Here is a 12,864-nt window from a genome sequence, read left to right as displayed (position 1 = left end):
GGTCTGGAGCAGCGCAGTGACCGGGTTCCTAATGCATGGCTAGAGCTGAGGGCTGCTGGTGTGTGGACTCCAAAAAGCACAAATGGGACCCTCGCCTGTTGCATGGGGTGCTGCTCGTTTCCATCTCCTGTGCTGGAGCCTGGCTGCTCACCTGCTGGAGGAGCTCAGGACCCTTGGGGTTGTCTGAGATCCCATCGCTTTCAGTACCCGTGGATTCCCCCAGAGCAGGACCTGTCGGGCAGGAGCTTCCCTGCTCCCACCTCCAACAGTTCTGTGAACACAAAGCAAGGTGCTGTTGCCATCTGCTGGCTTCTTGCACGAGCCTTGCTGGTTGATGGGGCTTCATTTCTGCCTCCTTCCTTGCCTCTTGGGCTCCCACCTCCCCAAAGGAGCCTGCGGTGCCCCAAGGGGCTTGCTGCTGCCCCAGCCTGTGTGGTTTGGCTGTAACGGGCTGGGATTTGGGGCAGGGGCTGTGCCCCTGGCACTGTGCTGCCATGGGGAAGGGCTGTCTGAGCTCCGAGCAGCCTTGGCACAAACAGATGTGCCTGCCTGCACGCCTGCTGCCTGCCCGGGCCTGGCCACGAGTCCCGTGGTGGTGGCACGCTGTGCTTCACCCTCCCTGCTGCTGGCATCCCAGAGACATCTCCAGCAGCCCCTTGCCAAGCTGCCTGGGGGAAAACTGGCTGTAATGGGGACAGCCTGTTCCTAAATAGGTCCTCCAGCACGGTCACCTTCCTATTTAGTGGCATTATTCAGGGGTGTGAGGGCTGCGGAGCTGGTGGAGGTGCTGGCAGCAGCGTGGGCAGGGGGTGAAGGCAGCTCCCTGGCTGTACAGGAGAACAGGGCTGATTTCCCTCGTCCTGAGCTGCGTGGTGCTGGCAGATCCCTTCCCCTGAGGTCTGCTGCCAACCCTATTTTGTGATCCCTTAAGGCACCAAGGAGCAGAGGGGCTTTTCCCTCTCTGCATCCACTGAGAGCTGAGCCCAGTGCCTCGCCTCCCCGCCAGTCATCCCCCCCCCAAAAAAAATCACAACAACCATATTCTATGCAAAAGTATTTTTATTGGGTACAAAAGCAACATTCCAGTATAGTGAAAAACATGACATCAGTGCTGATGGAGCTTGTCCGGGCTAGAACCCGACGCTTGCTGCTGGCTCCTCTGGTCCCCGTGCGGGCCATCGGGTCCGGTCCCATCACGCCTGGGTTTTGCTGGCGTCCTCAGGGGCTGCTCCGGGCTGTGGGGCTGCAGGGCTGACCTGGATGGGCACATTCCTCTCGGGGGCAGCCGGCAGGGCCAGCCGGGGGGCTTCGATGCGGAGCTGCCCCTCCTTGGACAGGGAGCAGCTCAGGGCTTCGGCGTCCACCTCCTCGGGCACGTCCCACTCACGCTTCAGCACCTCGTACTTGTAGGAGAAGGAGCCCTTCTCGTCGACGTTCTGCGTCTCCTTCTGCCCCACCAGCACCACCTTCCTGCCCACCACCTTCACCGACAGCTCCTCGGGGGCAAAGTTCTTCACGTCCTGGCAGACGGAGAAACCCTCCCCGGAGCCCTGGGTGGCGACCGCGCTGGCGCTCGGGGCTCGCTCGGTGGCGATGGGGCCTTGGCTGCTCAGGAGCTGCTCGAAGCTGCTCATGAACTGCCGAGCTTTCTCCATCTCCTGCTGCAGCTCGCTGAAGATGGTCTCGGCGTGCGGCCAGAGGGTCTTCACCGTGCCCAGCCGGGTGGCCAGGGAGCTGGAGGCGAAGGGAGCGAGGTGCATTCGGCAAAGCATCGCTGCTGCTGGTGCTGCTGCTGCTGCTGCTGCTTCTGCTGGTGCTGCTGCTCTCGGGCTCTTTCCTCTTCTGGAGGCTGGGAGCGCTATGCCCCGGCTCCGCCGCCTGCAGCTTTTATTTCCCTGCCCGGGAGGAGTGGCCTCGTCCCTTGCGTGGCGTCATCCCTCGGGAGAAGAGCAGAGCTCTTTCTGGCCCGTTCCAGCTCATTCTTGTTACTCATCGCAGAGGAGAGGCGCCTCTTACCTCATGGCCAGCATACCTTCGCCCTTACTGTTGCCGCGCTGCTCTCCTGGATTATAATTAGCAGCATCACCTCAGCCTCCAAACGAGATGCCTGAGCCACCCCTGCCAAAAATCTGTGGCCTTTCTGGTTCCCAGGCAGGGAATAGGGCTGGGCTCCTCTCCTCGCTGCCTCTCCCTCCCCTCACCGTGGCCCATTCCCTGCGTTTTCTGCCCCCCACCCCACTCACAGGACCCCCCGCAACCCCATATCCCATGCATGGGGTGGGAGTTGCCCACCCCGGGACCCCCAGGTGACACCAAAGCAAGCCACAAGACCCCCCCCCCCAGGCAGACAGGGTAAACGGGCACCGTGTTGGGGGGCTGGTACGGGCGTCCCCAGCACAGGGGGGGGCTGGAAAGTGCGAGAGGTGCCCGGCAGCAGTGACGCAGGGACACGTAGCCATAGGGGGTGGGACCATCCCGCTTGCTGAAGCGAGCACAACATAACTCGTGCTATAGCACGGGGCCACAGGGAGGGCTTTGTTGCCCCCCCCCCCTCCAAGTCCCCAGGACCAGCGGTCCCGTGTGCTGCATCACGGTGGCTCTGCAGAAACCTGAGCCCCCGGCGGTGACCGCAGTGCCCTATTTGGGGCGGGTGACTCGTCCCCAGAAGCAGGCGCTGCTATTTCGGCTGCCGGCTAATCAGCCTCTCAAAAATAGGCGATGGCTCCGGGAGGGTGCGTGGGGAGAGAGAGAGCGTTCTGGAAGGGGCACACCCCTGGGGAGGCGAGGATAAAACCCGCGCGTCCCAGCCCCAGCCCAGCACCGCTCCAGCCTCCGCGCAGAGCTCCAGACGCAGCACAGCACCAGCAGCAGAGATGCTTTGCCGCCTGCACTTCATGCCTCCAACCTCTGGGTCCCTGTTCCCATGGCTGGGACCCATCCGCACCCTCTGGCCGCATCCAGACACCCTCTTCGCTGAGCTGGAGAGAGAAATACGGCTGGAGATGGAGAGGGCTCGGCAGTTCATGAGCAGCTTCGAGCAGCTCCTGAGCAGCGGGAGCAGCCCCGGCCGCGCCAGCATCACCGCCGAGCGAGCCCCGAGCACCAGCGCTGCCCTGACCCAGGGCTCCGGGGAGGGTTTCTCCGTCTGCCAGGACGTGAAGGACTTTGCCCCCGAGCAGCTGTCGGTGAAGGTGGTGGGCAGGAAGGTGGTGCTGGTGGGGCAGAAGGAGACGCAGAGCACGGACGAGAAGGGCTCCTTCTCCTACAAGTACGAGGTGCTGAAGCGCGAGTGGGACGTGCCCGAGGAGGTGGACGCCGAAGCTCTGAGCTGCTCCCTGTCCAAGGAGGGGCAGCTCCGCATCGAAGCCCCCCGGCTGGCCCTGCCGGCTGCCCCGGAGAGGAACGTGCCCATCCAGATGCCACCGGCGGTAGCACAGCAGGCGGCCGGCGCCGAAGACGGAACCGAGAGGGCCAAGGCGTGATGGGGAGCGCCGCGGGGCCGGGCTGAGCCCGGCTGCTGGGGCAGCCGCCGGCCGCAGAGCGGGGCCGTGCCGGCCCAACGTGGGTCGTTGGGGGGGGGTCTTTGGCCAAAGCGCGTGGATTTTTTTGATATTTAATAAATATTTGTGACTTTTACACACGTGGCTTGTGAGTTGCTGAACTGTCTGCCCCCTACCTCGCTGTGCTCATCAAGCAGCCGGGGGCACAGCCGTGTCCCCCCTTCCCCTTGGTGGAGGAGGGCGGCTGGGGGGGCTCCGTCCCCCGTTTGGCCCCCAGCAGCCCCCCCTGCAGCCCAGGCGGCAGCACCCTTGGGTGCCCCAGCACCCTGGGAGGAAGCAGCCCTGGGATTTCGGGTTTGGGGCCGTGGCACCCGAGCCGTGCCCCGTGCCCCCCCCCGCCCCCCCGCGCGATTGCTGGCACCTTCCAGGCGCCGCCGGGCTTGGCGCGAACCCTCCGGCCGCCAAGCCACGCCCCCTACTGAAATCCGCGCGTGTCTTTCCATATATGGGCATAGGGGCGGTCCCTCTCCTATACACGGCGGGAACGGGGCGGGGCCACGCCCCATATTGGGCGTGGGGGGCGTGGCGCGACAGGTAGGCGTGGCCTCACCTGCTCTGTAGGCGAGAGGCGGGGCCTCACCCATATATGGCCAAGAAGGGCGTGGCCTCGCTCCACATTAGGCGAAGTGGGCGGTGAGATGGGCGTGGCCACATGCCATATTTGGCAGCGCAGCGCGGGGCGCACCGCGGCCCCGGGGGCATCGTCCCCAGCCCCGTGCCCGGGCTCCCCTCGCTCGGTGCCCACCCCGGGGGCGGTCCCGCGTTACCGGGCCCGTAACCGGTAACCGAGAGCCCCCCCCCGGGGACCATGGGACCGCGCTGGGACCCGGCTCCGCTCCTCGGGGGCTGGGACACGGGGGACACGGAGCCCGGAGCCCCCCCGGGTGGGGCAGCGGAGCCCCGGCGCCGCCTCCCCGGGATCCCCGGGGGGTTCCCCCCGGGGCCGCCCCCGTTCCTCTCCCGGACTACCGGTCCCGGCGTGCCCGGCGCGCAGGCGCAGTGCTGTCGGAGCGCACGCCGGGCTCGGCATGGCGGAGCCGGAGGCCGCGCAACCCGGGAGACCCCCCCCGGGTCCCGGAGCGGCGGCGGCGGCGGCACCGAGCGGGGGACCCGGGAGCGGTAGCGGCGGAGCTCCCGGTGCGGCGGCGGCGACGACGGTGTCGGGAGGGGGACCGGGTTCCAGCGATCCGGCCCGGCCCGGGCTCAGCCAGCAGCAGCGGGCGAGCCAGCGCAAGGCGCAGGTGCGCGGCTTCCCCCGCGGCAAGAAGCTGGAGAAGCTGGGGGTGTTCTCGGCGTGCAAGGTGCGAGCAGGGGGGTGGGGGGTAAAGGGGGGGGTGAGGGGTGAGGGACACGGGTGCTGAGTCGGGGGGGAGCAGGGTGCTGGGCAGAGCGGGGGGGATGCGGGGTTGTGCATGGGTAAAGGGTGTAGGAACGGGGTGCTGAGCTGGGCAGGGTGCTGGGCAGGAGGGGGTGTGGGGCTGGGCATGGGTTAGGGGTGTAGGAATGGGATGCTGAGATGGGCAGGTGGGGTGCAGAGCAGTGCATGGGCAGGGGGTGCAGGAGCAGGGTGCTGAGCCATGCAGGATGGGGTGCGGGGTTGTGCATGGGTAAAGGGTGCAGGAACGGGGTGCTGAGCTGGGCGGGATAGGGTGTGGGGCTGTGCACGGGCAGGGGGTGCAGGAACAGGATGCTGAGCCAGGCAGGGAGTGCAGGAGCAGGGTGCTGAGCAGGAAGGGATGTGGGGCTGTGCATGGATTAGGCATGTAGGAATGGGGTGCTGAGCAGAGCAGGAGGGGGTGGGGGGTTGTGCATGGGTAAAGGGTGCAGGAACGGGGTGCTGAGCTGCATGGGGGTGCAGGGGCAGGGTGGTGATCTGGACAGGAGCAGGGTGCTGAGCAGGAGGGGGTGTGGGGCTGTGCATGGGTAAGGGGTGCGGGAATCGGATGCTGAGCCATGCAGGGGATGAAGGAGCAGGGTGCTGAGCCACGCTGGATGGGGTGCAGAGCTGTGTATGGGCAGGGGGTGCAGGAGCAGGGTGCTGAGCTGGGTAGGAGTAGGGTGCTGAGCTGTGCATGGGCAGAGGGTGCAGGAACAGGGTGCTGAGCAGAGCAGGAGGGGGGGCGGGGTTGTGCATGGGTAAAGGGTGCGGGAATGGGGTGCTGAGCTGGGCAGGATGGAGTGTGGACTGTGTGTGGGTAGGGGGTGCAGGAACGGGATGCTGAGCCAGGCAGGGGGTGCAGGAGCAGGGTGCTGAGCAGGATGGGGTGTGGGGCTGTGCATGGGCAGGGGGTGCAGGAGTAGGGTGCTGAGCCATGCAGGAGGGCATACGGGGCTGTGCATCAATAAGGGGCGCAGGAGTAGGGTGCTGAGCCAGGCGGGGGGTGCAGGATGGGGGAGCCGAGCTGTGCAGAATCCTGGGGGTGCAGACGGGGGGGCGGTGAGGATGTTTGGGGCGGGATGGGTGCTTTGGGGTGGGAAGGGAAGCTTCTCAGCCCCCAAAGGCAGCAGCCCCGGCACCGGGCAGCGCATGGGGCTGCTGCACGATGCCCTCCCCGTCCCTCGTCCCAGGCCAACGATGCCTGCAAGTGCAACGGCTGGAAGAACCCCAACCCCCCCACGGCCCCCCGCATGGACCTACAGCAACCGGTGACCAACCTGAGCGAGCCCTGCCGCAGCTGCAGCCACGCGCTGGGTAACCCCAAACCCTGCCCCTAACCCTCAGGACCCCCCCGGGACCCCCCCACCCTGGGACCATTATGGGGGGGGGGGGGTCTCACCTCAGTGCTCTCCTCGCTGCAGCCGACCACGTGTCCCACCTGGAGAACGTCTCGGAGGAGGAGATCAACCGGCTGCTGGGCATGGTGGTGGACGTGGAGAACCTCTTCATGTCGGTGCACAAGGAGGAGGACACGGACACCAAGCAGGTCTACTTCTACCTGTTCAAGGTGCGTCGGGGGCTGGCCGGCTGCCTACCCTCTCTTCTGACCTCCTGGGACTTGTTTTTTTTTTAAATCTGGGGCTGTGACGTGTCCCACCAGCCCCGCATCCACCCCATAAACCCGCCTCGTTCCCCATGCGCTGCCCCGCGTTGGGTTCTCCTGGGACGGGGATTTTCAGGGTGCGTTAAACAAGTGATGAGGCCTCACGGGCTTTTTGCAGCTCCTCAGGAAGTGCATCCTGCAGATGAGCCAGCCGGTGGTCGAGGGGTCGCTGGGGAGCCCCCCTTTTGAGAAACCCAACATCGAGCAGGTGAGGCTCGCGAGCCGTGCCGCTGCCTTGTCCTCATCCCGCGCTGCTCTCGGCGGTCCCGGTGCTTGCACCCTCTGTGGTGGGCAGCACCGAGGGGCTGCTGTTCCTTTCCCCAGCCTGCCCTGTGGTTTTCATCACCCAGCTTGTCCCCTGGTTGTGCAAACAGCGGGGCTTTTTGCTTCGTGGTGCAAACTCGGGCTCCAGCTCTCCGCTCGGACCCTAAGAGTGGGCAACTGGAGAGGGCTGGGGTGCCTGGGGTCGGGCGCGCTGAGCAGCGGCGCAGTGATGGCCAGCGATGGCCCACCCTGCTCCTGCTTTTTCTCCCTTTTTCTCCAAATCTCCGAGTGCCTGGGAGTGGCTGCCCCAGCCCTGATCTCTCCAGTGCTCCCTGTGGTTTGTACCCCCCCCCAGTGCCCATCCACCACCCCCTTTTCTCTCCCCCAAGGGAGTCCTGAACTTCGTGCAGTACAAGTTCAGCCACCTGCCCCCCAAGGAGCGGCAGACCATGTACGAGCTCTCCAAGATGTTCCTGCTCTGCCTCAACTACTGGAAGCTGGAGACGCCGTCCCAGTTCCGGCAGCGCTCGCAAAACGACGACGTGGCCACCTACAAGGTCAACTACACGAGGTGAGGGATGGGGACAGGCAGCCTCCAACGGGGACACCTCATGTCCTCCAGCTCTCCCGGAGCTGGAATCCAGATGTTGTGCTCCCAAATAACGTGGCCCATGAGCCCCGTGGGTCTCTGCTTCCCGAGGAGGGCTCGTGCAGCTGTCCCAGGAGGGATGCTGAAGCTCTCCTGTCCCCCAGGTGGCTGTGCTACTGCCACGTGCCGCAGAGCTGTGACAGCCTCCCCCGCTACGAGACCACTCACGTCTTTGGGCGCAGCCTCCTCAAGTCCATCTTCACCGTCACCCGCCGGCAGCTGCTGGAGAAGTTCCGGGTGGAGAAGGACAAGCTGGTGCCGGAGAAGCGGACGCTGATCCTCACCCACTTCCCCAAGTAGGTGCCCGAGGCAGGGGCGCCGTCGGAGAGGCTGTGCCCAGCTCCCCGGGGCTGTGGGCATCCTGCTCCTGCTCCTGCCTGATGCGTGGCTCCCCACCAGGTTCCTGTCCATGTTGGAGGAGGAGATTTACGGCGAGAATTCACCCATCTGGGAGGCGGATTTCACCGTGCCGGCCGCTGAGGGTGCCCAGCTGGTGTCGCGCCCAGGTACCTCGGGGAGCAGCTCCCTGGAGCTTGGGGGGGTGAAGGAGTGGGGTCGGGAGGTGGCTGGGATGCTGCCTAGCGTGGGTGAGGCGCTTCCCGTCCATCGTGGGTGTCCCATGGTGGGTGTTTGTCCCTCCTCCAGCTGCCGTCAGCACCGTGGCCGTGCCCACCACGCCGCTCTTCAGCAAGAAGCTCAGTACCAGCAGCTCTGCTGCCAGCATGGACACCGGCACGCCAGAACCCATGCCAGGTAGGGCCAGTTTAGGGAGGAGAAGGACCCTCCTCGGGGGTCCCGGTGGGGCTCCGGGATCCCGGTGGGGCTCCTCGGGGTCCCGGTGCCTGAGATGCTGCCCCCCATCCCCAGGGGAGAAGCGGAAGCTGCCCGAGAGCCTAACGCTGGAGGACGCCAAGAGGATCCGCGTGATGGGCGACATCCCCATGGAGCTGGTGAACGAGGTCATGCTGACCATCACCGACCCCGCTGCCATGCTGGGCCCCGAGGTACGGCGCTGGGGAGCACCGGGACGGCGCTACGGGGGGGCGCAGCCGGCACTTGGGGTGCCGTGGGTGGGCTCCGAGGTCCCCGTGCCACCCGAGCCCCTGGAAGAGGACGGAGGGGGGTCAGAGCTGCTCCCCCCCCCTCCTTGCCCCGCAGACCAGCCTGCTGTCGGCCAACGCGGCGCGGGACGAGACGGCGCGGCTGGAGGAGCGGCGCGGCATCATCGAGTTCCACGTCATCGGCAACTCGCTGTCGCAGAAGTCCAACAAGAAGATCCTGATGTGGCTGGTGGGCCTGCAGAACGTCTTCTCCCACCAGCTGCCCCGCATGCCCAAGGAGTACATCACCCGCCTCGTCTTTGACCCGTGGGTGGCTGGCTTTTGGGGGGCACACACACACACGACAATTGGGGTTTTGGGGTCTCCCTGTCTCACCCTGGGCTTTGCAACCTCCCCTAGGAAGCACAAGACTCTGGCTCTGATCAAGGACGGGCGAGTGATCGGGGGGATCTGCTTCCGCATGTTCCCCACCCAGGGCTTCACCGAGATCGTCTTCTGCGCCGTGACGTCCAACGAGCAAGTGAAGGTGGGCTTGGGGAGGGGGCTGCGGGGGGGGCAGGATGGTGCTGTGCCATCCCCAGGGGGTGCCAGTGCTGGGGTGGGAGTGGGTGCCCTGCAGGCGTTGCCTTTGCCATGCGTGGCGGAGGGGTCCTGGCACCCTTGGGGGGGGGGGCCTTGGGGAGTGTGTGGGGGTGCCTTGGGGGGGCCCCCCCCGTCTCACAGAGGCTCCCCCAGGGCTACGGGACGCACCTGATGAACCACCTGAAGGAGTACCACATCAAGCACAACATCCTCTACTTCCTCACCTACGCCGACGAGTACGCCATCGGCTACTTCAAGAAGCAGGTGGGCTCCTTCCCCTGCTGGGGCTCCCCCCTCGGCCTCATTCCCCTGCCTGCGAGCCCCCTCCCACCCCCCAATTCCCCCCCCCCAGGGCTTCTCCAAGGACATCAAGGTCCCCAAGAGCCGCTACCTGGGCTACATCAAGGACTACGAGGGGGCGACGCTGATGGAGTGCGAGCTGAACCCCCGCATCCCCTACACCGAGCTGTCCCACATCATCAAGAAGCAGAAGGAGGTGCTGCTTTTTTGGGGGGGGGCTGCCGGGATCTGCTGGCTCTGACCCATCCCAAACCCAAGGGGATGGGGACCCCAAGAGGGCGGTGATGGGGACCGCAAGGTGGGGCTGGATGGGAGCCATCCCTTGAATAACCCCATCACCTCCCCTTTTGGGGTCCCCAAAGGCTGGAATCTTCCCTGGAAATGGGTTTGCAGGGCAGCAAAAGGGTCACTTTGGGGATTTCTTTGGGACTTCCAGGGGCAGGGGCTGGCCCTGGGCAGGAGGAGGGTGCAGCCTCGTTCCTTGGATCTGGGGGGGGACATGGAGCATCCTGCAGTGCCCGCTGATGTTTTTCCCCCCCTTTCCCACTGCAGATCATCAAGAAGCTGATCGAGAGGAAGCAGGCGCAGATCCGCAAGGTGTACCCGGGGCTCACCTGCTTCAAGGAGGGCGTGCGGCAGATCCCCATCGAGAGCGTCCCCGGCATCCGTGAGTCCAGTGCTGCTGGATGGAGGGTCCTCGGGGGGGGGGGGGGCAGGGCCTCATCCTGACCTCAAATGGCTGAGGGCAGGGCTTTGGGGTGATGCTGAGCCTTGTTCTTCCAGGAGAAACGGGCTGGAAACCTCTGGGGAAGGAGAAAGGGTGAGTGGTGCCGGGAGCAGCGGTGCCGGGGGGGCTCCTGGTTCGTGTCCCCTGCAGCCCCAGGCTGATGGGCTCTGTGCCGATGGGTCCTGCTCTGTGCTGATGGCCCTGCTCTGCCCTGCAGCAAAGAGCTGAAGGACCCGGACCAGCTCTACAACACCCTCAAGAACCTCCTGGCCCAGATCAAGGTGGGCAGCGGGGGCGCGCTGCAGCGTCCTTCACCCCATCCCCGTCCCCTTGGAGAGGGGGGGGGAAGGCAGGGTGTGAGCCCAGCACGGCTCCCCAGCTCCGCCTGGGTTGTGGGTGGGTTATTTGGGGAGCAGGACCCCTGGGTGCTGGGGCAGGCGGGTGCTGACCCCCCCGTGGTAACCTCTGCCCCCTCCCCAGACCCACCCCAGCGCGTGGCCCTTCATGGAGCCGGTGAAGAAGTCGGAGGCGCCGGACTACTACGAAATCATCCGCTTCCCCATCGGTGGGTGCCAGGGGTCCAAGGGGGGGCTGTAGTGTTCCCAAGCCTGGGGGGGGCATGGTGGGGAGGGGGGGTTGCTGTTGGGGTGCTGGGACATCCATGGAGTGAGGTAGAAGAGAGAGGGACCCCTTGGGGGGACCTCTTGGGGACCCCTGCGTGTGTCTGGCTTGGCCACCCGAGGGGATCCCGCTGGGTGGGGGGCACGGGGGTGTGCTGGGGGGGGGGGGTCCTGACCCTTTCCCCCAGACCTGAAGACGATGACGGAGCGCCTGAAGAACCGCTACTACGTCACCAAGAAGCTGTTCATCGCCGACCTGCAGCGCATCATCACCAACTGCCGCGAGTACAACCCCCCCGACAGCGACTACTGCAAGTGTGCCAACACCCTGGAGAAGTTCTTCTACTTCAAGCTCAAGGAGGGGGGGCTCATCGACAAGTAGAGGGGGGTGGGCCTGGACTCCTGGGGCTGCCAGATCTCCCCCCCCAGGTCCTTGCCTGCAGCTGGGGAGGGGCAGGGATGCCCTCTCCCCAAGGAGAGGAGAGAGGGACCCCCCTCCCCCCTCTGAGCAGGGTTTGCTGCTGCTGAACAGCCTGGGGGGGGTTCAGGGTGCTCCCCCTGGGGGGGGTCCGGGGTTTATCCCTGTCCTGGCAGCCCCCCTACTCCTGGGGGAAGGTTGAGGGGCTGGGGGGGGGTCGGAGCAGAGCTGCCTTGCTGCCTCTCCCCTGGGGCTGTGCCTTCTGCCCCCTGTGTCTCAGTGCCAGGGCAGGGCCCCCCCCTCTGCGTCCTGGTGCCAGGGCAGGGCCCCCCCAATGGTTTGGGTTTCTGCAGGGACCTTGCCTCCTGCTCCCATCCACGCACAGGCAGCGCCTGCCCCTCTTGAATGTACGGCAGGACCCCCCCCCCCAGCCCTCTGTGGGGCAGAGACCCCGCTCCTGGGCTCGGCGAGGGGGGGTCCCTGCTCCTGCTGCCTCTCCGTCAGCTCTTCCCTCGGGGCAGGGGCTCTGCACCATCTCCCCCTCGCCTTGCTGGGGACGCTCGGGGGGGGTCCCATCCTGGTTCCTGCTCCCCCTTGCTCTGCCCCAGCTCTGAGCCAGCTTCAGCACGGGGCTGGGGGGCTGGCTCTTGCTCGCATCCCTTCCTCGCCCCCCCTCTTTGTCCCCATTTGCCCCCTGGGAGCAGGGCTGGGGCGTAGCATTAATTTATCCCCTGCTTGGTCGCCTGCTGCCTTATTGCCCGTGGCTGTCCTTCATGGGGGGGGGGGGTACTGGTCCCACTCTGGGGCCTTACTGGCCTTGCTGGGGGGGGACCAGACCCTGTCCAGCCCTTCCCGTCCACCCATTCCATGTGACTTTTTTTTTATTATTATTATTTGGGTTGTTGTTGTGTTTTTTGTTTATTTTTTTTAATAAATGTACTTGTGCACACCCAGCTGCCCCCTTGTGTCTGGCCCTGCACTGGGCCCCCCCAAACCTCAGAGGAGGAGGGGGGGGGGGAGAGCTCCAGGGCCCCTGGGTGCTGTGATGGGGGGGCACTGGGATGAACTGGGGGAGCGTGGATGTGGATTTTGGGGCACAGGGGGGAAGAGGAGGGTGCAGGGGGCTGGGGGTGCACCAGGCTCAAGTGGGGGGTATGGAGGGGCTGGGGGGGCGCTGGTTTGAACTGGGGGGGTGGAGATAGATGGGTGGGGGTGCACTGGGCTGAACTGGGGGTGTGTGGATGGTGTGGGAAGCACTGGGTTGATGTGGGAGGGGATGTGCATGGGGGGAACGGGAGGGTGCTGGGGGTGCACCAGCCTCAAGTGGGGGGTGTGAAGGGGCTGGGGGGGCACTGGTTTGAACTGGGGGGGTGGAGATAGATGGGTGGGGGTGTACTGGGCTGAACTGGGAGGCGTGGCTGGGCTGGGAGCCGGGAAAAGCTGCGTCTGCAGCAGCTCCTCCTGCTTTCGGTTTCTGTTCCCGACTGGGGCGGGGACGGGGATTGGGATCGGTGCGAGCCGGCAGCTTGGCACGGCACAGCTGGGTTTGGCTCGGCTCCCTTCACCCCAAACCCACTCAGCCGTGCGTCCCAGCCCGACGTCGTGACCAAGAGGCATCTCCCTGGGGTTTCGTTTCCTACCG

At 65.8% G+C, this 12,864-nt stretch overlaps 3 protein-coding genes across 3 annotated transcripts; 2 read left to right on the top strand and 1 right to left on the bottom strand.

Moving 5' to 3' along the window:
- Nucleotides 1-1,041: 1,041 nt before the first annotated feature.
- On the bottom strand, nt 1,042-2,133 carry HSPB9 (heat shock protein family B (small) member 9). Its single transcript, XM_084301209.1, has one exon. The coding sequence runs from the start codon at nt 1,770-1,772 to the stop codon at nt 1,194-1,196; it is 579 nt and encodes a 192-aa protein (XP_084157335.1). The 5' UTR covers nt 1,773-2,133; the 3' UTR covers nt 1,042-1,193.
- Nucleotides 2,134-2,718: 585 nt separating this feature from the next.
- LOC311218513 (heat shock protein 30C-like) lies at nt 2,719-3,636 on the top strand (the record flags this gene model as incomplete). The annotated part of the gene is given in 2 exon segments (XM_084301205.1): nt 2,719-2,742; nt 2,745-3,636. Coding segments are annotated over 2 exon segments (762 nt in total). The 3' UTR covers nt 3,483-3,636.
- An 898-nt stretch (nt 3,637-4,534) lies between these two features.
- Nucleotides 4,535-12,171, top strand: KAT2A (lysine acetyltransferase 2A). The gene is made up of 18 exons (XM_084301180.1): nt 4,535-4,861; nt 6,129-6,252; nt 6,360-6,505; nt 6,720-6,809; nt 7,255-7,436; nt 7,619-7,810; nt 7,914-8,020; nt 8,160-8,267; nt 8,382-8,518; nt 8,673-8,881; nt 8,975-9,101; nt 9,311-9,421; nt 9,510-9,653; nt 10,010-10,124; nt 10,241-10,277; nt 10,402-10,465; nt 10,665-10,749; nt 10,993-12,171. Exons 1-18 carry the CDS (start codon nt 4,589-4,591, stop codon nt 11,184-11,186), a joined length of 2,445 nt encoding a protein of 814 aa, XP_084157306.1. The 5' UTR covers nt 4,535-4,588; the 3' UTR covers nt 11,187-12,171.
- Nucleotides 12,172-12,864: the final 693 nt, after the last annotated feature.

Source organism: Netta rufina, assembly GCF_964035555.1.
Source record: "Netta rufina genome assembly, chromosome: 24".
Lineage (NCBI taxonomy): Eukaryota > Metazoa > Chordata > Aves > Anseriformes > Anatidae > Netta > Netta rufina.
The sequence above is the reverse complement of the archived record's forward strand: the minus strand, read 5'-3'. Positions and strand labels throughout refer to the sequence as shown.

What these genes read in the sequence shown, in the direction of transcription:
- HSPB9 (XM_084301209.1), bottom strand. Translation starts at nt 1,772, where the DNA reads ATGCTTTGCCGAATGCACCTCGCTCCCTTCGCCTCCAGCTCCCTGGCC.
- KAT2A (XM_084301180.1), top strand. Translation starts at nt 4,589, where the DNA reads ATGGCGGAGCCGGAGGCCGCGCAACCCGGGAGACCCCCCCCGGGTCCC. An exon ending in CACGCCAGAACCCATGCCAG is followed by an intron (nt 8,268 to 8,381) that starts GTAGGGCCAGTT and finishes CCCCATCCCCAG; the next exon opens with GGGAGAAGCGGAAGCTGCCC. An exon ending in CCTCTGGGGAAGGAGAAAGG is followed by an intron (nt 10,278 to 10,401) that starts GTGAGTGGTGCC and finishes TCTGCCCTGCAG; the next exon opens with CAAAGAGCTGAAGGACCCGG.